The sequence below is a fragment of the Oncorhynchus mykiss genome, chromosome 21 (genome assembly GCF_013265735.2).
Source record: "Oncorhynchus mykiss isolate Arlee chromosome 21, USDA_OmykA_1.1, whole genome shotgun sequence".
Taxonomy (NCBI): domain Eukaryota; kingdom Metazoa; phylum Chordata; class Actinopteri; order Salmoniformes; family Salmonidae; genus Oncorhynchus; species Oncorhynchus mykiss.
In genome coordinates, this window is record NC_048585.1 from 47087591 (window position 1) to 47114248 (window position 26658).

At 42.5% G+C, this 26658-nt stretch overlaps 1 protein-coding gene across 10 annotated transcripts in view; it reads left to right on the top strand.

Moving 5' to 3' along the window:
• The window catches only part of LOC110500876 (multiple PDZ domain protein), a 78961-nt gene extending 53489 nt beyond the window's left edge, over positions 1-25472 (top strand). For all 10 annotated transcript variants that reach the window (XM_036958011.1, XM_036958013.1, XM_036958012.1 and 7 more), the window contains 21 exons: positions 2844-2897; positions 5007-5163; positions 6970-7166; positions 7473-7564; positions 8598-8673; positions 8904-8984; positions 9902-9991; positions 10736-10810; positions 11759-11924; positions 12781-12929; positions 13892-13975; positions 15286-15479; positions 16486-16633; positions 16966-17052; positions 17342-17444; positions 17547-17587; positions 17801-17923; positions 23091-23195; positions 23503-23612; positions 23829-23952; positions 24234-25472. In XM_036958011.1, the coding sequence (XP_036813906.1) occupies positions 2844-2897; positions 5007-5163; positions 6970-7166; positions 7473-7564; positions 8598-8673; positions 8904-8984; positions 9902-9991; positions 10736-10810; positions 11759-11924; positions 12781-12929; positions 13892-13975; positions 15286-15479; positions 16486-16633; positions 16966-17052; positions 17342-17444; positions 17547-17587; positions 17801-17923; positions 23091-23195; positions 23503-23612; positions 23829-23952; positions 24234-24380 (2403 nt within the window). In that variant the 3' untranslated portion in view covers positions 24381-25472. The remainder of the gene's footprint in view (positions 1-2843; positions 2898-5006; positions 5164-6969; positions 7167-7472; positions 7565-8597; positions 8674-8903; positions 8985-9901; positions 9992-10735; positions 10811-11758; positions 11925-12780; positions 12930-13891; positions 13976-15285; positions 15480-16485; positions 16634-16965; positions 17053-17341; positions 17445-17546; positions 17588-17800; positions 17924-23090; positions 23196-23502; positions 23613-23828; positions 23953-24233) is intronic.
• Positions 25473-26658: the final 1186 nt, after the last annotated feature.

The window sequence follows — 26658 nt, forward strand, 5'->3', positions numbered from 1 at the left end:
GTGTGTGCAAAAAAAAGATACCCAATAAAAAATTGGAATCGGGCTGCATCCAGGGTAAATGTTATATGCTGCAAAGGTTAACTGCTATGGTCAGGTCTGTATTGCTCTTGCCCTTTTAAATGGTGCCGTTGGGGCCCACCTACAGATCGTAATGATGCTTCCTAGCAGTTTCCCCTTTATAGCCTTCAACACTTCTCTGTCACTAGTGAATAATCCAAAAGCACCCTTGAGGATTCTCGGAAACATTTGTTGTTTGGCTTCTAAGAAAGAGCTCAACTTTGATTTTCTTTAAAAAACTGGTCTCCTCGAGGACATTTATTACCAGTCACTTATTTTTGGAATCATTTGAATAACTACAGAGGTGTTTTTACTATTGAGCCTAAATTTTCTTGGTGTTTCAACTTTTGAGCCTCCAAATTCCCTTCTTTCCATGAGAGCCTTTGATAAAAATGTTGTCAGTGCCCAATCTTACTTCATTTAGACTGATTGCTTTTTGCTCCTTTTGCTGCTCATGGTCTGCTTTTGGGTGGTCAATCCTACAGTGTATAATATACTCTCTCAGTGTAAAATAGTTTATTTTTGTCCCAGTTTCCCAGACCCAGATGAATTCTACTAATGAACTCAAAAGCATGCTCAGTGGAAAATCACAGTTGAAAGTCCTTTTGAGTCCAGGAATAGATTGTGCCTCCCTGGGATACCAGCTCATAAAGTTTTGTGAACTGAGAAAGAATTAAGGAACAGGAAAAGCTAAAAGAACACAATAGCCAATATGTTCAGTACCCCAAACCACAAGGTTCACTGCCATGTTGCTGTTGTGGTTTCTGGCTGGCAGGCAGAATATATTAAGTCAGCTCCTGGTTGAGAGGTGGTCAGGCTTGGGTGGAATATCGATTACCGGCCTGCCTACCTCACTGGACGCATCATTTTAGTTTTCCCTATGTGTAACGTGTACAGTAACTACTCTGACAAAGGGTAATCAATACTCTAGTGTAGCCAAGCTTATACAATCACAACTCATGAAGAAAAAAAAACACTGATATTTTGCTCAGGCTACTTTTTTTGTTATATTCAAACAAATGTTTTTAATATACACTACCGGTCAAAAGTTTTAGAACACCTACTCATTCAAGGGTTTTTCTTAATTTTTTTATATTTTCGACATTGTAGAATAATAGTGAAGATATCAAAACTACAAAATAACACATATTGAATCATGTAGTAACCAAAAAAGTGTTAAAGAGATAAAAAATATATTTTATATTTCAGATTCTTCAAATAGCCACCCTTTGCCTTGATGACAGCTTTGCACACTCTTGGCATTCTCTCAACCAGCTTCACCTGGAATGCTTTTCCAACAGTCTTGAAGGAGTTCGGACATATGCTGAGCACCTGTTGGCTGCTTTTTTTTCTGTCTGCGGTCCAACTCATCCCAAACCATCTCAGTTTGGTTGAGGTCGGGGGATTGTGGAGGCCAGGTCATCTGATGCAGCACTCCATCACTCTCCTTCTTGGTAAAATAGCCCTTACACAGCCCGGAGGTGTGTTGGGTCATTGTCCTGTTGAAAAACAAATGATAGTTCCATTAAGCCCAGACCAGATGGGAAGTCGTATCGCTGCAGAATTCTGTGTTAGCAATGCTGGTTAAGTGTGCCTTGAGTTCTAAATAAATCACAGACAGTGTCACCAGCAAAGCACCCCCACACCATAACACCTCCTCCTCCATGTATTACGGTGGGAAATACACATGCAGAGATCATCCGTTCACCCACACCACGTCCCACAAGGACACTGCTGTTGGAACCAAAAATCTCAAATTTGGACTCCAGACCAAAGGACAAATTTCATCCGGTCTAATGTCCATTGCTCGTGTTTCCTGGCCCAAGCAAGTCTCTATTTCTTATTGGTTTCCTTTAGTATTGGTTTCTTTGCAGCAATTCCACCATGCAGGCCTGATTCACACAGTCTCCTCTGAACAGTTGATGTTGAGATGTGTCTGTTATTTGAACTCTGTGAAGCATTTATTTGGGCTGCAATTTCTGAGGCTGGTAACTTTAATGAACTTATCCTCTGCCACAGAGGTAACTCTGGGTCTTCCATTCCTGTGGCGGTCCTCATGAGAGCTAGTTTCATCATAGCGCTTGATGGTTTTTGCGACTGCACATGGAGAAACATTCGAAGTTCTTAACATTTTCCGTATTGACTGACCTTCATGTCATCAAGTAATGATGGACTGTCGTTTCTCTTTGCTTATTTGAGCTGATCTTGCCATGATATGGACTTGGTCTTTTACCAAATAGGTCTATCTTCTGTATACCACTCATACCCTTGTCACAACACAGCACAGCTGATTGGCTCAAACGCTTTTAAGAAGGCACACCTTTTACTTGAAATGCATTCCAGGTGACTACCTCATGAAGCTGGTTAAGAGAATGCCAAGTATGTGCAAAGCTGTCATCAAGGCAAAGGGTGGCTATATGAAGAATCTAAAACCAATCAAAATATATTTATTATTTAATACTTGTTTTGGTCACTACATGATTCCATATGTGTTATTTCATAGTTTTAATGACTTCACTATTATTCTACATTGTAGAAAATAGAAAAAGTAAAGAAAAACCCTTGAATGAGTAGGTGTTCTTAAACATTGACCGGTAGTGTATAGGGATTCTTTTACTTTACTGAATGTACATTCTATACATTTTAAACATTTACCATGCAAGCCTCACCAATTTAAATACAGTATGATGTCTCACCGTTGTAAGTTCAACCTTTGCTGATATGTAATTTGATGACAATGCCTAATGGTGTATTTTTCATGTCTCCGTCCCTCTTGTACATAACAGTCCTCAACCACGGACACCAACGAGGAGAGAGTGGCGCGGCGCAATGGTGACAAGGTTAGTGTCTCTATGCAACCTTCAAACCTGCATCAAATACATATGCCAAATACTTTCAAATACTTGAGGTGCTCTGGATTTAGCTCAGAGCAAGTAAACAAGCACTGCTCAAGTACTGTATTTGAAAGTGTTTGGGCGACGGTCTTTTAAACTTAGGTAATGCCTGTAACTTGACGTTGTATTGTCGTAGAAGTCTCAAATCAAATTTCCGCAGGGCTTTGGGAATTTTTTTTTTTGTTCATCGTACTTTTAAAGTTCAGGTCCCATCACAACGAGTGCATGCGTGATTGCATACACATGACCCTTCAGTTATCCAGTTTTAGTCCACAATAATGAATCATATTTAGCTCATAAAATTAGGATTTTTAGTAGACCTAGTACTTCACTCATACTCTCCATCATAGCAGTGGAGTGAAGTTTCTGCCTTTAGTTTCGCTATGATGCCGTCCTAGAAAGTCACTGACTATTCTCTGTTCTTTGTAGGAGGTTGAGTGTCACAGTAGACTATTCCTACGCCTCTCCCCAACTAACCCTTTCACTCCTACTCCGTTTAAGGTTTGTGGGTCTTTGTGTTGTCGTGCTTTTCACCTTCTATTTCCATGTATGCTCGTACGGTTGTGTTATGGAATATATGTGGAGACACATACTGGACAGCCCTTACATGCATGCATGCTGTCCTAGCATCTTTTCACTAAACCTGTTTGAATCCCTTTTTCTTTTTTGCCTTTTGTTGTTTACAGATAGCATCGACACAAATGTTCTTCTTTTTGCAAAATGTGGAAATTGAAATTGCCAAATTCATCCCCAAAATATGCAATGGTTTGATTCGGAATCAAAATGCATTTGAATTTATCTAAATGTATCAAAATAATCCATTGTTTTCCTTTGTATCCATTATCAGATTTTTATTTTATTTATTTCACCTTTATTTAACCAGGTAGGCAAGTTGAGAACAAGTTCTCATTTACAACTGTGACCTGGCCAAGATAGAGCAAAGCAGTTCAACACAAACAACACAGAGTTACACATGGGATAAACAAACGTACAGTCAATAACACAATAGAAAAGGCTATATACAGTGTGTGCAAATGTAGTAAGATTAGGGAGGTAAGGCAATAAATAGGCCATAGTGGCGAAATAATTACAATTTAGCAATTAAACACTGGAGTGATAGATGTGCAGAAGATGAATGTGCAAGTAGAGATACTGGGGTGCAAAGGAGCAAAAAAATAACAATATGGGGATGAGGTAGTTGGGTGGGCTATTTACAGATGGGCTATGTACAGGTGCAATGATCGGTAAGCTGCTCTGATAGCTGATGCGTAAAGTTAGTGAAGGAAATTTAAGTCTCCAGCTTCAGTGATTTTTGCAGTTCATTCCAGTCATTGGCAGCAGAGAACTGGAAGGAAAGGTGGCCAAAGGAGGAGTTGGCTTTGGGGGTGACCAGTGAAATATACCTGCTGGAGCGCGTGCTACGGGTGGGTGCTGCTATGGTGGCCAGTGAGCTGAGATAAGGCGGGGATTTACCTAGCAAAGACTTATAGATGACCTGGAGCCAGTGGGTTTGGTGACGAATATGAAGCGAGGGCCAGCCAATGAGTGCATACAGGTTGCAGGGGTGGGTGGTATGTGGGGTGTTGGTGACAAAACGGATGGCACTGTGATAGACTACATCCAATTTGCTGAGTAGAGTGTTGGAGGCTATTTTGTAAATGACATCGCTGAAGTCAAGGATCGGTAGGATAGTCAGTTTGACGAGGGTATGTTTATATACAATGGTTGGATTGAATTCTATCAGTAAGGAACATTTGTTATTAAACTCAGTCTTGAATATTGAAGTAATCTAGAAATACACTGCTTATGACTTTTCTTACAGCAAGCATTCCTTGTTTAGGCATAAACAAAAAATAATCCCTAAAAAGTAGGGTAATATTATTTTCAAGTGTCCATCTGCACACGAGTGACTAAAACTTACTTTACCGACTGAATTTAACAATACAGCTTTAGGTTGTAGTCAGCTAAACCTGCTATGTTGAAACTAAGCGATTGTTATCTGCCTTTTTGCCACACAACAAATCTATTTTTCCCGATACTTCTGTGATGTGGCAGCCGCCAAAGCGGGAAGCGGGAAAGACATCGTCCACCACTCTTCACCTCTCTCTTCCTGTGGTTCCCCACGTTGGAGAGACAGACACGGATACTCTGACAGAGATTCCCGACAGACCGTCCCAGACAGAAGAGGAGGATAAGTTTGGCTACAGATGGAGTGAGTGTGACTCTATGAACAGATCTAGGAACAGTTTGCCTTCCTCTTAATCCTAACCATGGCCATTATGGAGGGGGGGGGGACGACTGACCATTAAGGGCAACTGCCCCCTTAATGAAAGGACCGAAGTTGGCTAACCCAAGTTATGTTATCTGGGTTCTCACATTGCTATTAGTGATCATTACACAATGAATAAGCCCATGGGCCCAGTCCAGAGACCCAACCCCTAGCCCCTACTCCCTAGGCACTTGTGGAGAACTGGATAGATTTGATATGGGGAAAGTCCGACAAATTCTTAAGAGGTCAATGTGCAGCTACTACCATATTTATACTCCTTTCAGATTTACACAAATATCCACTGCACAGTGGGTAGGCAGTAGGGTTTGTTTCTAGACTGTGCAATGGATTCAGATATTTCCCTTTTGGCTTGCCTGCTCCCATGTGCTAGGACCTAGTGGCCACTAGAGGGCCTTCACATTGCTATCATGGTCTTGCCAGTGCTTGAATTAGGCCGGAACACACCGGTACACCCAAAATTCTTACCGACACCAATTTCAGTCCACTTCAAGAGCTAAGTATTTTTATTTGTATTTATTATGGATGCCCATTAGTTACTGTCAAGGCAGCAGCTACTCTTCCCAGGGTCCAGCACAATTAAGCCAGTTATATACAATAAAAAACAACATTACATTACATTTACAACAGATTCTCTTCACAGTCCCCTCTGTTCCATAATGTGCTTGCATGAGTTACTTGATGTGGAATGGAGTTCAATGTAATTCTTGCTACTAGGATCCCAAGGCAAGTGAACTAGACTAGCACAGTGATATTATACCTATCCAGTTATTCAAAATGAAGTGCTTTGGGCCTTCAAACTCAACTCTGGACCTCGAAGCCAGTCCCACTGTGTTTTTTTCATTCTTCCCCTCTAACCAGGCACTGATTTAGACCTGCAACACCAGGTGGGTGCAATTATTTATCAGGTAGAACAGAAAAGCAGCAGGCTCCAGACCTCGTAGGGTAAGAGTTGAATACCCCTAGCCTAGGGGGTAGGGAAAGGGGTTGTTTCTGGATGGGGCCTCAGGCTCTTCTGATTACAGGCAGTGTAGTCCCTCCTGGGCCCCTGGTGTGTGTGTGTGTGTGTGTGTGTGTGTGTGTGTGTGTGTGTGTGTGTGTGTGTGTGTGTGTGTGTGTGTGTGTGTGTGTGTGTGTGTGTGTGTGTGTGTGTGTGTGTGTGTGTGTGTGTGTGTTGTGTGTGTTGTGTGTGTGTGTGTGTGTGTGTGTGTGTGTGTGTCCTGTGGTGATCCGATTAATGAGGTGGAGACTGGAGAGGTGAGTCAGGGAGATTAGTACAGGAGCATTTAGGCATACAGCCCAGAACAACATAGATGAGAGATAGAGAGAGAGAGAGAGAGAGAGAGGCCTGTCAGTCAGGGAGTGTAATAGAAGAATTTGACTCTTGTGAGATGTTGTATTGATTATGACTTTGCAATTGATGTTATCCTTGCGCTTAGAACCCTTTTGTTTGATTCCCATTCATGACTTCTCTGTCACATTCTTCTTATGTTCGGGTTGTGAGTGTAGTAAGTCAAGAAAAGCCAGCTTAAATCCAGCTTAAAGCTATACTATAAAATACATAGAAATCTATCCATTATAGCTGTATGTGGCTCTATTCAATCATTTCACATGTGAATTATAATTATACAACACACACAGGTTGTAGTCAAGCCCTCCACTGTATTCACGTCCATCAGTATGATTTGTCAGTGTTTCAACCCATTTCAATCTATCTACTGTTCTCTACAGAGAACATCAGTCAGAGGTACGACAGCCTCCCAGGGCTTCTCCACATGATTGAGCTGGAGAAGGGGAAGACTGGCCTGGGCCTTAGCCTGGCTGGCAACCGTGACCGCTCCCGCATGAGCGTGTTTGTGGTCGGGATCGACCCCAGTGGAGCCGCCGGCAAAGACGGTCGCGTTGTGGTCGGGGATGAACTGTTGGAGGTGAGGGGCTTGTATTAGTAACTTAGTGGTCACAGATGCTTTAGATTGGTGCTCCTAAACCAGGAGTTGATGCCCCGTGGTTATTACTGTGTTGTATGGTCTGAATCAGACAAATATGACTTGATTTAGATTCTCTTCTCTGATTTGAGATCTGCGTTGAGTTTTAGCCTCGACTATATTATCTGAGGTTTGCAGGAAGCAAGCAAATGTAATGACAGGTGCGGAATTGAATAGTATTGCATCGAATTCAATTGAATAAAGTGTTATGAAGACAGTAGTAATAAGTACATTTCTGTACCCTATCAGATCAACGGGCAGATTCTGTATGGGCGGAGTCACCAGAATGCCTCCTCCATCATTAAAAGTGCCCCATCGAAGGTCAAGATCATATTCATCAGGTGGTGTATTTGAAGAAACAGGGACATATATACCAAGTCCTTATCTCCATCCCCCAACCAAGTATTGTTTCAAGTATCTTTACCAAGTGTTAACAAGGATAAAAATGTATAGATACTGTAGCTCAGTGTTTCCCAACTCCAGTCATCCAGTACCTCCAACCATACACATTTTTGTTGTAGCCTAGGACAAACTCACCTGATTCAACTTGTCAACCAATCATCAAGCCCTCAATAAGTTGATTCGGGTGTTTGCTGTTAGGGGTAGTGGAGGACTGGAGTTGGAAACTGTTGTGGCTGAGCCCCTTCAATAGCAAAGGACTAGTTCAAGTCTAATGCGTCACCATATAAAGCCCAGTAGAGGGAGCTGTGGTGTTACAAAGGACTGATGTAAACTGATATCAGGGAAGACACAAGGGGCATCTCAATACTCCAAGATGTCTTCTTCTATTACCTGTGTTACTATCAGTCAGGATCCGTGAAAACCCAGCTAGTTATCACACATAGACAGGCCCAAATGAATCAGACCAAAATAAGGGATTCTCGACTCACGGGCAGGAACACACACCACTTAACTCACCTGATAGCCTCAATTAGACTTGTGTGGTTTACAGACTCAGCCTGCGTCCCAGTTGACTCAATATTCCCTACATCAGGGATCATCAACTAGATTCAGCCGCGGGCCTATTTTTTTTCTTGAGCGGATGATCAGGGGGCCGGAACACAGTTACAAATAATTAGTCAACTGCAAATGAACCGCAAGAAGCCCAAGCAGATAGACTATTTGATTTAAACATAATCATTTCATACGGTCACATATATCTCTCTATTATGCATAGGAATACTTTGGAACAAATTTCCATAATTTTTTAAAGTCCAACCATTTAAGACAAAAAGTAGTGCACTGTATAGGGGAAGGGGTGCCGTTTGGGGCACAAGCTCTGTGATTCATATGAGTATCAGTATCAGACAGGCAGAAAGCTGGGTGTGATTTACTCTGATTGGTGATTTACTCTGAGTTATGACTGGTGGGCAGGAACACAGATGCTCTCAACCAGATGGCTGTGGGACCAGTGAGGGAGCATGGAGACACACTGGAGCCCCAGACAGAGGTAAACACACACACACACACGCACACATTTAGGCATGTGCACACAAAGGCATAGTACATACACACAAATGCGGGCATGCACGCTGACACAAACACACACACACACACACATGCTCACACACACACGCCACATGCATACACACATACCTTACAGTGTGAGGCAGCTCAATGACTAGAAATACACTCATATATTCTACTCTTTCAATCTCTTTATTATTAATTTTTTCACAGCTGGAAACATGTTCTTCCATTGCACCCTCGGCGATCGATGTCGACATGTTCAAATATGTGCAGCACGTCATTCTGCTGAAGGTGAGACACTCAAGACTCCCATGCTGCTCTGCTATATGTTACCTGGAGAAGCTCCCGTGCTGCTATGATTTATATAACCTCAGACCTTTTCAGGAAAAGGTTTTATTGATGAGGTCATAAAACAAAGGGAAGTAGAGAGAACCATCGTGAGAGAAAGAGAGAGAGGGAGGGGGGTCGAAATAGCCTATTCTAGTTTAATAGGCTGGTAAAAGAGAGAGAGAATGAGAGAGTGGAGAAAATGGGCCTATTCTAATTGGATAGTCTGTTATTAGAGAGACCGAGAGAGGAGGAAGCAAATGATCGAGGAAGGACAGCAATCTACCCTAGGAACTGAGAAAGAGAGGGATAGACAGACAGAGAGAGAAATAAATAATAAGAGAGGGGGATGTGAACCTATTCTAATTTAATGGGTATTTTGACAAGCCAAACACCTGGATGGGAGTCTCAGCCTAGCTATCTATCCACATGGTCTATTAGAGGATCAAGGTATGAAGGTAACATCTGGTATGGGCACATACCAGACACGTACTTCCCTGTAACTTCCTCTCGCTCTCCAGGAACAAAAGATCAAGAGTGAGTGAGTGAGTGAAGCTGGATAGTGTTCATTACGGCACATCGTACCAAAACATTTTGCCATAGAAAATGTAAACAAGTGTTTCGTATTAGTCAAGTTCAGATGGTACCTCCCTGTTTCTTTAGAGTCTTTGATGCCAGTAGAACCATAATGCTCCAAAATGCCTCACAATTTAAAAATCAAACCTGCGTTGTTTCTGATCGCTATGTTCATGTTTAATGTGTCGTCATGCACATTTCATGTGCATAATTATGTTTTCAATTGTGATTCACTGTGCCTATAATTATGATTGACAGGGAGCTATTGAGTACAATTCAACTACATTATCACCGTTTAACTCTAGGAGGAGGGTGGATTCGGCATCACTTTCAGTGAGGACACCAAGGATGGGCTTGTGATTCAGAGTATAACTGAAAAAGGACCAGCAGGAAAGGTATGTCACTCTACTGTTTCTTACTCTTCGATAGAGAATACCTCTTTGAATCAGAAGTGTTCTGGGGGACCCACAAGGGGAGCAGGGTTTTGTTCCAGCCCAGCGCAAAACCACCTAATATTACTGGTCACATGTGGCTCGGTTGGTAGAACATGGCATTTGCAAACGCCAGGGTCATGGGTTCAATTCTCATGTGGGACCAGTATGGAAGATAAAAATGTGAAAATGAATCTACTGTAAGTCGCTCTGGATAAGAGCGTCTGCAAAAATATAAATAACTAATCAACTGCTCATTAGGGCCTTGATTAGTTGAATTAATAAAAGGCTGGGTTGGAACAAAAGCCTGTACACCCTGCCCTATCAAGCAAAAAGGCAGTAACTGCTCATTTGATCAGAAATGAGTCAATGTCATTTTTGCTACATTAAAAACATGCTTAATCATGTGGACTAGTATCCTGCCTCTATTGTAATGTGTTTTGGAGAAAATGGGGGTCATGTTAGCTGTAACTGCATAAAGTTACTGTGAGACCAAGGTAAATAAAAGGCATATTTCTCAGTTCCACGCAATGAGCAGTTACTGTCTGTTTGCTGGGTAGGGCAGAGTAGTGGTCCATGACTAGTTTTAAAGAACAATACTCTACAGAAAATCCTATTGGACAATCCTACACGTTATGCTAATTGGTTGCCCACATTTTACCCATTGCAAAACATTCTCTAACACCAGTCCTGTATTTCTCTATGCAGGACGGCAGCATCAAATCTGGAGATAAACTCCTGGCTGTGGAGGATAAGCCAGTGATGGGCTACACTGTGGACAGGGTAAGAGCTGCCTCTGCAGCCATTTTAGACCCACACCCTATTCCAGGGTTAATGTATATTGGATGATTATCTTGCTGAGTGTTAGTTAAGTAATACGGACTGAGGAGGTGTGGTATATGGACAATATACCACGAATAACGGCTGTTCTTAAGCACGACGCAACGCGGAGTGCCTGGACGCAGCCCTTGGCCGTGGTATATGGACCATATAGCACAAACCCCCGAGGTGCCTTATTGCTATTATAAACTGGTTGCCAACGTAATTAGAGCAGTAAAAATAAATGTTTTGTCATACCCGTGGTATACTGTCTGAAATACCATGGTTGTCAGACAATCAGCATTCATGGCTCGAACCAACCGGTCTATAATTTAATGTAGAATTCAATGGCTAGTTCATTTTTACAATTTTCATAATAGCAAGCTAGGACTGATGATTTGATTAGCTAAACTAGCAAGTCTGTTTGTTTGGTTACCACGGCAACTTGCTAGCTACTTCAGTGGATGTTGAACAAATTAACACATTTCCAATGTGGTCAATTATAGCCATGGTATAAAAGGGATAATCAACTCGGGGCTCTATGCATTCTCTGAAAAATAATGCAACTCCGTGAAAGGTCAGTTCCACTCCGCTAGCGTGACGTCGAACACACCTTTCACGTCGTTCATTATTTTCCATAGAACGCATAGCCCTTCGTTTATTATCCCGTACATAGACCATCTGTTGGGGACTACACTCTTAGAAAAAGTGTTCCAAAATGGTTCTTCGGCTGTCGCCATAGGATAAGCCATTTTGGTTCCAGGTAGAGCTATTTTTGGTTCCAGGTAGAACCCTTTTTGGTTCCATGTAGAACCCTATTGAACCTTCTAGAACCTTCTGTGAAAAGGGTTATACTTGGAGCCCAAAGCGGTTCCCTTTTTTTTCTAAGCATGTTTTTTTCCTACATTTCAGGTCCACTCTTTACTGAAGAAGGCCAAAAGCTCAGTGAAATTGACTATCTGCACAGACAAGTCATCGCCCCTTCTCCCTCACTGTACTGGTCAGGCAACCAGCCTAGCCAGCATTCATAGAATCTCCATGGCTACCCTGGGCCAGTCTGAGTCAGAGCCAATCAGGAGTGAGTAAACCGCTTGTCATGTGTTGTCAGGAGGAAATGTGATAGATCATTAGCAATTGGGTTTATTAAGCATAAACAACCTAACTGAGGATGTTTTACACTTAAATATTGGAGCTAGTTATAACACAAAATCTGAAAGAAGTATGATTCACTCAGTTAGATAGAGCAGAGTTATATGCTTATAGGGCAAGTGCCCCCAACTTCAATACCAATCACTTGGTATAGAAATCACGTCTGTGATTGTTAGTCAATACTGTTTCTGTTGATTTACATAATGGAGAATAAACCAGATACAGTATAAAACAATTATAATATTCAATCACTCAAATGTATTTGTAAAGCCCTTTTTACATCAATAGTTATCACAAAGTGCTTATACACAAACCCAGCCAAAACTCCAAAGAGCAATATTACCTAAATATACCTTATACAGTAAATTTCATATTTCATTATTATTTTTTTATTATTTTTTAATGTGCTAAAATGTTAGTTTTTTTATTTAAAGTTTTTTGCTTTGTCTTTATGGGGTATTGTGTGTAGATTGATGAGGGAGGAAAAACGATTTAATAGAATAAGGCTGTAATGTAACAAAATGTGAAAAAAGTGAAGGGGTCTGAATACTTTCTGAATGCACTGTATACCTTGTCAACAGTTTCGGAAGAGATTTTAGTCTGACTTCAGCCTGGCATCGAATGGATATGTGCTTTAGCCAATATTTTTGTCATTGGGGTATATTGAATGGCATGCCAATAATAATCAGAGGAGTTGGCTAAAAGCACACACAGATCTGGGACCAGGCTAGAATTCATATATTTATTTGATCCTTTCATCTCAATTTCCCACTCTCTCTCATCAGGCTCTAGTCGCTCGTCCACCCCTGGCACTCTGGCTTCCTCTGACCCTGTGACCTGTCCCATCATCCCCGGCTGTGAGACCACCATAGACATCTCCAAGGGCCGCACAGGCCTGGGCCTCAGCATCGTGGGGGGCTGTGACACTCTACTGGTAGGCCAAAGACCACGACCAAGGAACTTTTCATCAAAGCAGCTCTGTGATGACTGTGGATATGACTGTGGGCTTTTGAAGTGTCCACTCGTGTTATAGAATAATATCTGAACTTGTATTTCTGAGTAATCTATGACAGAACGGTTGTTGGATCTCAATTATCAGACTGCAAATTCACAGATACTGACAAAGAATCTGGGTTAGTTTTACATAGTTTTACGTATGTACATAGTTTTATCTGTAGTTTTAAATCAGAATTTACAATGTGTTTTTGTCCAATTCTATATTTTATAAAAATACATAAGAAACAATTAGTCCCAAGTTCAACCACTAACATTAGGAGAAGACCCACTACTACTTAAATAATGACACAAAGTTGAAAGATGTGCCACCCTCTTTGGTTCCTGTGCTATTAGAGCTGCTAGTAGTATTCCTGGGCGGAAATAGCTGTGGAGGCAGTGGAATGGCAAAGGAATATAGGAAGTGATGCAGTCTGTCACACACACACACACACACACACACACACACACACACACACACACACCACTGCTCCTTTCTCCCCTCCATTCTGTTTGCTCAGTCAGGCCTGAGGAATAGCCATTTGTCTAGCCTCAGCCACAGGAGACAATATCCAGGCCTAGAATGTGACCGTTGACCTGAGAATGACCCACCTCCCACAGACCCCTCCAGCCTCCCCATGGACACCCACATACACAGACTCCAGCTAATGTCAACCTGTTCCACTCTGCCTCTCATGTATTCCTGAACTCCTTTGTCTTGTCATTATATGATCTTAATTTCTCTCTCTCTCTATCTGACAACGTCTCTCAATTGAATCTTCGTTCATCCCTCCTCCCTCTGTCTTCTATTTCTCCTTCCCTCCAACCACACACCTCTCCGATTTTGTCACTTGTTTCTTCACCTCTCTCATACTCTTCTTTCTTTCACTTCTCTTTCTACAGGGGACCATCATCATTCACGAGGTCTATGAGGACGGAGCTGCCTCCAAGGATGGGAGACTTTGGGCTGGGGACCAGATCCTGGAGGTATTGGAACGTGTTCATCATTTAGGATCAGACCCCCCCCCCCCCCTTCGCTGTAATCTCATTATGATATAAAAGGCTAAACAGATCCTAGATCAGCACTCCTACTCTGAGACTATTTGGCCAGGCCCGTACATCTTCAGCAATCCCGTGTGATGGACAATATCAGATAGAAGAACCCAATCCTAACTTGAGATAAAGGCACATATTTCACTCTCTGGTATAATACTGTGTTGCAATACGTACGTGAATCTTAAGAATCTAAGGATTTGGTTCATAGTCTAAAGAAGAACTTTGCAATTTCACTTGAATCATATATAACATCTAAAATTGACCATGTATAAACAGTCAGCATGTATAGATGGCATGATATATAGAATGACATCTTAAAAGCCAGCTTAACTCTCTGACAGCCACCCCTTTGCCCTTTGCTTTGTTATGGAGACTAGGGGTGTGACTGGAGCAGTTAGTCATGGTAGCTCAGTCAACCCCTTTCAACGCACGCAAACACACACACACCCTTATGACTTAATTACCCCCCCCACCCCACCCTTCTCAGTAATTCACTTTGGGCCACCAGCCAAGCCGTAGTATTCATACTGCTCATGATAGGGTCAGGGGGAAAAGTGAAAGAGTGGCCACCCATTCTGTGGTTCAAGCAGAACCAATGTCATTAGTGACCCATTTCAGTCTGCTATGGGAAAAGCCATGCAAGGCATGGCTATGCTAGCGCTAATGGGGCTATTTCCCCTTGATATGGACCCTTAGAATAGGTTGCGGTTCTCAGCTCTAAGCTAAGTACATTATGGTGTCATTACCAGACGAGGTTTTCCAAATGTATAGACCTACCCTCATGCTAGCTGTTGACTGTGTATGTCACGCTATTCACATCCTTCACCAATATTCATGTTTGTCAATGTGTTTCAGTCTACAGTGTTTATATACATAGGAACAATATCAAATGCTATTGATTGTCCTCTTGCTGCAACATTTTTAAATGGACAAATCTGTTTTTCTCTCTCTCTCGCAATCTCTCGCTCTCTCTCTTTCTCTTGCAATCTCTCTCGCTCTGGAGTTCAGGTGATATAAAGCAAAGCTCATAGCTACATGATTCTCATTTTCTAAACTCTGTTGAACAGCGGTCGACCTTAGCTAGGCCTTGGATGGTTGACGTGTGATTTATTTTCTCCTCTCTCTCTATATATCCATATCTCTCTCTATATATCTCTCTCTCTATATATCTCTCTCTCTATATATATATATATCTCTATCCCTTCCTCTTTCATCTCCTCCCTCCCTCCCTCTCTCCACAGGTGAATGGCATTGACCTGCGCGTCGCCACTCATGATGAAGCTATCAACGTGCTGCGCCAGACCCCTCAGCGGGTGCGTCTCAGTGTTTACAGGGACGAGGCTCAGTACAAGGAGGAGGACCTGTGGGATGCCTTCACCGTGGAGCTGAACAAGAAGCCCGGCCAGGGCCTGGGCCTCAGTATCGTGGGGAGAAGGTACTAGAACCTATACGTCTTCTAGGGACGTTTGACTGAAAACATTTATGAGATTTCCTGAAATGTACCCCGCAAAAAGGAGGTCATAAAATGTACACCGCTAACAAGGATGTCCTAAAATGTACATCGTAAATAATGGATGTCCTAAAATGGATGTCTGTAAGGATGTTGGAGATAAGCTTTCTTTTACTAGGATGGAGGGCCCCTCAAGTATTTAGGATGTCGAGTCATTACACAACCCATCAGAGATTTACTAATCCCCTATTAGACTCACTAGAGGTGTGTGTGTGTGTGTGTGTGTGTGTGTGTGTGTGTGTGTGTGTGTGTGTGTGTGTGTGTGTGTGTGTGTGTGTGTGTGTGTGTGTGTGTGTGTGTAGGCCACAGGTTGTTAAGCAGCAGGGTTCAATGTGTTTGACCTTTCCTAACTCAGTGATTGACATCGGTCAGTGAATGGACTAGTTGCTCGAAAACCATATTAGGCATTTCAAGATTTAAATGTGTTTTTCATTCAACATATGGATCGATAAAGGAAACATTCTCCAACCGGTACCGAATTTAAGAGTCATAACTGGAACGAGTATCAGAACAGAACATATTCCCAAAGATACCCAGCCCTTGCCCTAGTAGATAGACAAGCCTTTGGACCATGCTTTACTTTAACCTACAGATCCTGAACCGCCATGCCTCTTACTGGGGTAAAACAAAATGGATGTCAACCAACTACAGCAGGTGGCGATAGATCGATAGATAGATAGATAGATACCTTATTTTCCTCAGAGAGGACAATTATTTCCACAGCCTATTAGTTAAATACAACATTTTGTGACGACACAAACAATTATGACACTTAAAAGTACATCATTTAATTTGATCTTGTATCTATCTAACCCTAACTACAAAATGCTCACACACAAATGACAGACACATTCACAGAGACACCAAGCACTCACACTAACATAACATAAACCCTGGTTCACTCATATGATGATGTTTCTATCCCCAACAGGAACGACACAGGGGTGTTTGTGTCCGACATAGTGAAAGGGGGCGTGGTGGAGAGTGACGGGAGGCTGATGCAGGGAGACCAGATCCTGTCCGTCAACAAGGAGGACGTCAGAAATGCCACTCAGGAGTTAGTGGCCGAGCTGCTGAAGGTGAGTCTATATAGAAACCATGGGAAGTCCCATCTGGGTCAAATTAAGCCTGGTCCCAGATCTATTTTTGCCATCTTGCTAGATACATATACATTTCCACAGGGTTTGGCTATTACACACAAACAGATCTGGGGCCAGGCTTGGTTCAATGTGTTTGTTGTCTCATATTAAGTTACAAATTGTTAATAATTAATGTATTGGGGAATTTGTTAAAGTGTGTTGTTTTGGCTCTTTTCCCACCGGTTGGTGTAGAATACGTCACTAGCATCTGTTATTTTAATGGTTTGTTTAGTTAAAAAACATTTTATGTGTTTACATGTTTGTGTTTACAGTGTGGTGTGGGACCCATAGTGATGGAGGTGGGCAGATTTAAAGCCGGGCCCTTCCACTCTGAGAGGAGGTTCTCACAGAACAGTCAGGTAAGCTGACATTTTGTTTTCTGGACCTTAATTATATGCTGGGGACTGTTTACGGGGCAACATTACAGCATGTTCAGATAGAAATGCAACAGATATGACCCATGTAGAATAGGGACACCCTGTCAGCTCTATTCATTGAAATTCTATCTGAAACTCCGATGATTTCAGCTCACTGAATACACCCCAGTTCTTCTCCTGCCTCTATGTCATATTGCTAGTTCCAAAATAAAAAGAAGGAAAGAAACTTATGCCACTCATTTTAAGTTTCTCTTCCCTTGTATTTGGGTAGATGAGTGAAACAGGCAGCTGCAAGGTGACCCCTCACTCTCTGTCAGCCTCCTCTGGAAGCCTCCAAGTGGACTGTGACAGCTTACAACACACAAATCAGGAGTGTAAGACATTTTCAGTTAACATGTGGTGGTTTGGAAAACTGAAGATGCCTTGATTAATTTGTCTTGATTCATTTTGGCTGTTTACTGTTGTTGTTTGCACAGCACTGGACCACCAGGAGATCAGAAGTGTTGAATTCACTAAGGTCAGTGTTCTTTTATAATATTCATCATTATTTGGAAAAACAAAAGTTTTTAGCTTGTCCTTGTATTAAGATAGATGCAACATACAGATTGTACTGGTTTTTCACTACTACTGTTCCTATATGTGTTTTATTTGTCTTTAGGGGGGTAACTTACTACACCTTGTGGTTATAGGGATTTTGAAATACTTTGTGTAATTGGTTCTTTCCTCATAGGGCCCCACTGATTCCTTGGGCATCAGTATTGCGGGTGGAGTGGGCAGTCCCCTGGGTGATGTGCCCATCTTCATCGCCATGATAAACCCTACTAGCCTCGTTGTCCAGACACACAAACTCAAGGTGGGTTGGTACAGCAGCAGCTGTAGGGTCCTGTTAATAAGGATCTCTACAGATCGGTGTCCCACGCACGGGACAGTTGAGCTAATGTGCGCTAATGCGATATGCATGAGGTTGTAAGTAACAAGAACATTTCCAAGGACATAGACATATCTGATATTGGTAGAAAGCTTAAATTCTTGTTAATCTAACTGTACTGTCCAATTTACAGTAGCTATTACAGTGAAATAATACCATGCTATTGTTTGAGCAGAGTGCACAGTTATGAACTTGAAAAGTTATTCACTTCTTTGGGATCGGTGTCCCATCCACGGGACGGTTGAGCTAATATAGGCTAATGCGATTAGCATGATGTTGCACGTAACAAGAGCATTTCCCAGTACATAGACATATCTGATATTGGCAGAAATCTTAAATTCTTGTTAATCTATTGTTACGCGGAGTGGAAGAGGGGAACCCAAGAGCAGACTCAGACGGGGAGACTGGGATGAAGTAACCAAGGTATTTATTGAAACACAGGGGGGAGATGGAGTGCAGGTCAGGGTAAGCTGGGCGGGTTGCTGGAAACCAGGTGCGGAGGCTGAGGCTGGAGCGAGAGGGGTTGAGACAGGGTAAGCAGGTCTGGAGGGGAATCCAAGGGAGTAGTAGAGTGGGGATTCCAGGACAGCGTAGCAGGATGACGAGACATTGGACTGGAGACAGGGACCAGAGTCAGAGCGGGCAGAACTGTAGCGGAGAGAAAAACAGGCAAGGAAAACAGGCACAACAGGAGCTGAATAGTATCCAAACGGCTCGAACCGAAGACTGACTGAGCAGAGATTATGATCTGGCAGTGTGGAATTGGCATGGCTGAGTATTTGTAGACATCTTGATTATGTAACAGGTTGCAGCTGGTGGGGATCAGCTCTGACTCCAGCACACCTGTCTCCGCCCACACAATCACACACAAACAGAGAGAGAGAGAAAAAGGGAGAGGGAGAGAGTACTGGGGGAGTGGCGGCAGGTCAAGGAGACACAGGATGAGCAGTAGAGTGCGTTGCAGCAGCAGATGTGACATCTAACTGCACTGTCCAATTTACAGTAGCTATTACAGTGAAAGAATACCATGCTATTGTTTGAGGAGAGTGCACAGTTATGAACTTGAATAGTTATTAATATTCCAATTAGGCACATTTGGGCAGTCTTGAACAAAATGTTGAACAGAAATAAAATGGTTCATTGAATCAGTTAAAAATGTTGCTAATACACTGCTACCATCTAGTGGACAACATCTAAATTGCGCCTGGGCTGGAATAATACATGATGGCCTTTCTCTTACATTTCAAAGATGATGGTACAAAAAAAATACAAAAAAACGGTTGGTGTTTTCTTTGTATTATCTTTTACCAGATCTAATGTGTTATATTCTCCTACATTAATTTCACATTTCCACAAACTTCTAAGTGTTTCCTTTCGAATAGTATCAAGAATATGCATATCCTTGCTTCAGGTCCTGAGCTACAGGCAGTTAGATTTGGGCATGTCATTTTAGGAGAAAATTGGGAAAAAAGGGACGGATCCTTAAGAGTTAAACAGGACAGGGCTATGTAGGTTCTGTTGTTGGTTGAGTTCTAGAACCCTCATAGAAAGTCAGACTCCGCAGATCACATGGAAACAGGAGCTTCAACATGTCGACATGTTGGTCATACAAATTCCCCAAAGCTACAAATGCAAACACAAAAACATCAGTATTAATTCAACTTCTAGAATATTTACAACTAAGTGTATTACCCCTTCACTTGTGGCTTGTTCACTTGGGGCGGTGGGCTATTCAGATTTGAGATTTCTGTGTGTAACTCAGACTTTTTTCATAAATCGTTCAGTGACGTCAATGTGGGATTTGGGTAAAAATTCTATCTCAAGTCTAAATACTCCCCTTAGTCAGTTTCAAGTCATCACGTAGGTTGGTCCCATTAGGCTCGAGGGCCTTCACAGCTGAAAGCGATGGCCTATGGCCTCCTGCAGAAGGACAGACAAACTAACCATTGTAGCCCCCCCCCCACATACAGACTGGCAGCAGACAATACTAAAGCAGTAAGCCATCTGGGACCATATATCTAACTCTACCCATAAAATGTAACAGAATAGAGGGCCTGTGTGGATGTCTTGAATAGAATATCTATGTTGGTATCCCTTCAAAAGCCCACTCAGACCATTCCCAGACAGTCCTTGCTAAGAAGCTGTTTTTGTTTCCTTTTTACACTTTAATGGAAAACAATCACATTGGTATCCCTTCAGGGTGAACTAAAACAGGCAAGACGCAAAGCAGAGGTTTTGATACATATGGTTCGCTTGCATTAGATATGACCTAAATTAATGTTATCAGTTGTTATCTCATTGTATCATAACTAAGTCAGTATTACTTTCATTTCCAGAATCTATTGTTTTATGATGCCTGGCTGAAAGCCGACTGATTAGGGGTAATGCATCTCTAGTCTCAATAAGCACAGACCACTATCTCCTTTCCGCTAACCCCTTCCAACAAGTGGCATACAATACAATGCCTGTCTTAGTTTACGCCTACAAGGGCCTAGGATGTAGGGGTTAGGGGTCGATTTAGTATTCTGTTTCTAACCCAAATATATCGGTATTACAAACATCGTGTCCAAGGGGTTAACAGGGTTACTACTTCTAATATTTGAAATCAAAGAAAAAATTATTTAACCTTTATTTAACTAGGCAAGTCAGTTAATGTCACGTTCGTCATAAGGATCGGGCCAAGGCACAGCGTGGTATGCTTACAGTCTCTTTTTAATGAATGAATGAATGAATGAACAAAAACACTGACCGACCGAAACACTGTACAAACTAGTGCTGACAGTCAACTAAACATAGACAAGATCCCACAACTAACAATGGGGTAAATGGCTACCTAAATATGATCCCCAATCAGAGACAACAATAAACAGCTGTCTCTGATTGGGAACCATATCAGGCCAACATAGACTTACAAAAACCCTAGATGACATAAACCCTAGACATACAACAGCTAGAGTACCCACCATAGTCACACCCTGACCTAACCAAAATACACTGCTCAAAAAAATAAAGGGAACACTTAAACAACACAATGTAACTCCAAGTCAATCACACTTCTGTGAAATCAAACTATCCACTTAGGAAGCAACACTGATTGACAATACATTTCACATGCTGTTGTGCAAATGGAATAGACAACAGGTGGAAATTATAGGCAATTAGCAAGACACCCCCAATAAAATGAGTGGTTCTGCAGGTGGTGACCACAGACCACTTCTCAATTCCTATGCTTCCTGGCTGATGTTTTGGTCACTTTTGAATGCTGGCGGTGCTTTCACTCTAGTGGTAGCATGAGACGGAGTCTACAACCCACACACGTGGCTCAGGTAGTGCAGCTCATCCAGGATGGCACATCAATGCGAGCTGTGGCAAGAAGGTTTGCTGTGTCTGTCAGCGTAGTGTCCAGAGCATGGAGGCGCTACCAGAAGACAGGCCAGTACATCAGGAGACGTGGAGGAGGCCGTAGGAGGGCAACAACCCAGCAGCAGGACCGCTACCTCCGCCTTTGTGCAAGGAGGAGCAGGAGGAGCACTGCCAGAGCCCTGCAAAATGACCTCCAGCAGGCCACAAATGTGCATGTGTCTGCTCAAATGGTCAGAAACAGACTCCATGAGGGTGGTGGTGGGGGTTGTGCTTACAGCCCAACACCGTGCAGGATGTTTGGCATTTGCCAGAGAACACCAAGATTGGCAAATTCGCCACTGGCGCCCTGTGCTCTTCATAGATGAAATCAGGTTCACACTGAGCACATGTGACAGACGTGACAGTCTGGAGACGCCGTGGAGAACGTTCTGCTGCCTGCAACATCCTCCAGCATGACCGGTTTGGCGGGGGGTCAGTCATGGTGTGGGGTGGCATTTCTTTGGGGGGCCTCCATGTGCTCGCCAGAGGTAACCTGACTGCCATTAGGTACCGAGATGAGATCCTCAGACCCCTCGTGAGACCATATGCTGGTGCGGTTGGCCCTGGGTTCCTCCTAATGCAAGACAATGCTAGACCTCATGTGGCTGGAGTGTGTCAGCAGTTCCTGCAAGAGGAAGGCATTGATGCTATGGACTGGCCCGCCCATTCCCCAGACCTGAATCCAATTGAGCACATCTGGGACATCATGTCTCGCTCCATCCACCAACGCCACATTGCACCACAGACTGTCCAGGAGTTGGCGGATGCTTTAGTCCAGGTCTGGGAGGAGATCCCTCAGGAGACCATCCGCCACCTCATCAGGAGCATGCCCAGGCGTTGTAGGGAGGTCATACAGGCACGTGGAGGCCACACACACTACTGAGCCTCATTTTGACTTGTTTTAAGGACATTACATCAAAGTTGGATCAGCCTGTAGTGTGGTTTTCCACTTTAATTTGGAGTGTGACTCCAAATCCAGACCTCCATGGGTTGATGAATTGGATTTCCATTGATCATTTTTGTGTGATTTGGTTGTCAGCACATTCAACTATGTAAAGAAAAAAGTATTTAATAAGAATATTTCATTCAGATCTAGGATGTGTTATTTTAGTGTTCCCTTTATTTTTTGAGCAGTGTATATAGAAAAACGCTCTTATCTTAGATGTCTCTGTTTTTCTATATATTTTGGTTAGGTCAGAAGGTGACTAGGGTGGATACTCTAGTGTTTGTATGTCTAGGGTTTTTGTATGTCTATGTTGGCCTGATATGGTTCCCAATCAGAGACAGCTGTTTATCGTTGTCTCTGATTGGGGATCATATTTAGGTAGCCATTTGCCTCATTTTTGTTGTGGGATCTTGTCTATGTTTAGTTGTCTTAGTGCACATCAGTAGCGTCACGGTTTGTTGTTTTGTTAGGTGAGTTTCAGCTTATTAAAATTATGTGGAACTCTACTCACGCTGCGCCTTGGTCTCACTCATACAGCGATCGTGACAGTTAAGAACAAATTCTTATTTATAATGACGGCCTAATATTATGTGTTTTTACTTAGATTATTTCTCTATTGTCTTTCTCTTTGCATTGTGGGTAAGGGTTCGTAAGTAAGCTTTTCCCTGTTAGTCCACAATGTTTACCGAAGCATGTGACTGATACATTTTTATTTGAACCTCGTGACTTCTTTGTGACCTCCAGATCGGTGACGTTATCGTCAGTATCTGTGGGACTGCTACTGAGGGTATGAGCCACAGCCAGGCCGTCACCCTGCTGAAGAACGCCACCGGCACTGTGGTGCTTCAGGTCAGTGAAATACTTCTCGTTCAGTCATTCTCCCAACTACAGTAAGCTTCTATTGATCTTTTAGTGACAATGCCCACTTCATCAATGATAACTGTATTATCTGTAGCTTGTCTGTCTGTTTGATGTGGATGCTGTCATCTCTGTCATGTTGTCTTCAAATGTTGATTTAATGTTGTCTTTCTCAGTGTTACTAAAATGTGAGACAAATTCCTGTAAAAGGCCAATATCTGAGCTGATGAACTGAACGATTAAACGGCCGAATTACCTTTTCACGTATCACTCATCTTGCAACCATAAAACCCAACAGGTGGTAGCAGGGAGTGATACCACAGTGACCGGCCCCTTTCATGAGCAGACCGCTACCGGACTCTCAGTCTCAGGTCTTACTGCTACTAGCATCTTCCACGATGACCTGGGGTACGCACACACACCTGTCGTTCCTGTGAAACCCGTACAAAAGCTAAATAAACATCAATAGAAGAGAACTAGCAGAGGAGACTGTTGGGAGGAGCTATAGGAGGACGGGCTCATTGTATTGACTGGAATGGAATGAGCCCTTCCTCCTATAGCTCCTCCCACCAGCCTCCTCTTATATCTAGTTATCTAATGACAACATTTCGGTACGTCCTACAGACCTCCTCAATATAAGACCATCACACTGGACAGAGGCCCAGACGGACTGGGCTTCAGCATCGTTGGTGGCTTCGGGAGCCCACACGGAGACCTGCCCATTTATGTGAAAACCGTGTTCGGAAAGGTTGGGGAAATCTCCTCTTTTTGCTAAACATACTTTATAATTAACTAAAGCAGGTCAGTATTCTGACCTGAGATCTGCAGGGGATTTGCTTATGCATATCTGACGTTAGAATACCTCCCATTAAAACTAAAGGTAAACCACTTCATAATGCTAAATTTGTATATTTCTTACAAGCTAATTTGAACATTCTTGAAACGTGATTTGAAGATTGATGAAATCTATTCCTTTTGAATTGATAGTTAAAACGGTTGTAATTGAAAGTGTGGGTGTGTTTTCTCCAGGGGGCAGCATCAGAGGACGGGCATCTGAAGCGAGGGGATCAGATTATGGCTGTTAACGAACAGAGTCTGGAGGGGGTCACCCACGAGGATGCCGTGGGCATCCTGAAGAGGACCAAAGGAACAATCACCCTGACTGTGCTTTCCTAGATGCACACATAGACAAAGAATCATACCTCGAGGTAGACACATATACACACCTAAAGAAATATATACTGTACAAGTATACTGAAATGTGAACACACACTACCATATGTTCCTAAGCGCTAACCTTGTTTTGTAGCAAGAAACACTGTGATCAATATTATTTGAAGCTACTGCGGGTAGACTGAAGTGTTCACTGGACACTGTGGCTCAGATCATCTATACTCTAGTTTTCTGTGCTCGGACATGGACTGTAGTGTTATGATATTTATGGTTAATAGCCCTTGAAGAGATTTCTATAGAATGAGGGCCATTATTTAAGGCTTTTGCTACTGTAAACTGCTGTCCGTCCACTTCTATATTGAAGTCACTGTGGATCTAGCGAAGAGACCGAGCAAGTCTAGACTCTTTGAATAACATTTCAATCATTTTTGAGTAAGGTTTTATCTGTGATGCAAAGCACCTTTTCAGAAGGGACATGGTCTGAAATCTTTGTTTTCTTGGTCAGAAGTTATACAGACCAAGGCGACGTGTGTGTACGTGGTCACAGTCAGGGAAAGGAGAGTGTGTGTATGAGACATTCACTGCTGCTAATGCATATGATGATGTGAAGCCTTGTTTTACACTATTTTAACGTTCAAGTAATGTTTTTTTTCTGTCATGATCGTACTTTGTCATAATATGATAGAAGGTGAAACCAGCCAACTTCTATGGTCTATCTCAGTGGTCTCCAACCCTGGTCCTGGAGAGCTGCTGGGTATGCAGGCTTTTGCTCCAACCTCGCACTTGCACAGCTGTTTCACATAATCAACCGTTGACATTCTTCAATATGGACCACGATTAGCCTAATCAAGTGTGTTAGTGTTGGGTTGGAGCAAAAGCCTGTACACCCGGTTACTCTTTGGTAGGAGTTGGTGCTCCCTATCTATCTCAAACATTAGCTGGATACCCCATGTTCTAGTTTCACAGTAATGGATCCCCTATTCAACATGGCGTCAGTCACATTCTTGTCACCCACCGTACATGTGTACTTAGTATTTCCAGCACAGTATTGAGTTGTTCACAGGCTGAATTAATAAAATGTACCTTCAAACCCCAGTTATTGATTGATTTTCATGTGTTCTAGTTGGGTAAAGTCACAGTCCATAGGCTCTTCAGTTGTGTGGCTAACTGGTTTCTTAACAGTTGATGTGAATTCTATTGAGACTTGGTAATGAGCCAGCTGGGGGTTATTATTGGAGGCCCATGGCATGACAAGACCCTCACATCTGACTAATATATAATCTTTTCATGTTTATTTACTGTGGATTATATATCTGATATATTATTTTCTGGCCATACCCATGATTAATACATTTCTTTTCAAAACCACACATCTAAATAGACTTGTGAAGTACATGAAAACAGAATTTTGTAGGAGTTCAATGTGTAGTTTTGCTTTACATTTGATTGAGTTGACAACTGTGAATCCAACCTGAAATGTAAAAAAAAAAAAAAATTGGTTAAAAGCTTTGAGGAAAAAAAGACGAAATTCCCGCACGTTAACTTTTTTCAAATCCAATCAGTTTTCCATATTGATTCAATATAACCACATTGAATTCTGTTTTTAAATGATGTGTCATCAACATTGATTCAACCAGGTTTTGCTCAGTGGGTTCATGCATCAGAAAGTAGTCTTGTCTTAAATGACTTCATCCTGGGCCGTGTTCATTAGGCACCGCAGTAGAAAATGTAGCTAAGAAATAAGAAACACTTATTATATGCTAAATGTTTTAACGTTTTTTGGGGTGTGTGCCCTAATAACCCCTAGGTTATTCTATGAAGCTTGTTGAGAGGGGGGGGGGGGGGGGGGGGGGGGTAGAGAAAGAAGGCTATCCGACTGGGCACACATCAATTCAACGCATATTTCATGTTTCAGTGTAATTTCATTGACATAACGTGGGAACAACGTTGATTCAACCGGTGTTGCCAGTGGAATGTTTGACTAGATTTACCCTACAGACAGCTGTTTTACAGCATAGCACGTGGTCCATGTGAAGTCCTCCTACACATGAAATCCTTTTCTTAAGCTGGTTTACAGAAAACAGAAGTGTCCAATTACCAAGGGAAGTCAAGCGGACCGGTTGAAAGGGTGAAACCTTTTGTAAGAGGTCTCTGGCTGGGCTTGTTACTGTAGATCGAGCAATGGGATGTCTGTGCGCGTGGTCATGCTATTGCTAAGCTAAGGCGTTGTCAAGGGGTTACTGATTCACAATTACATGGGAGAATGACCTCAACCCACTAT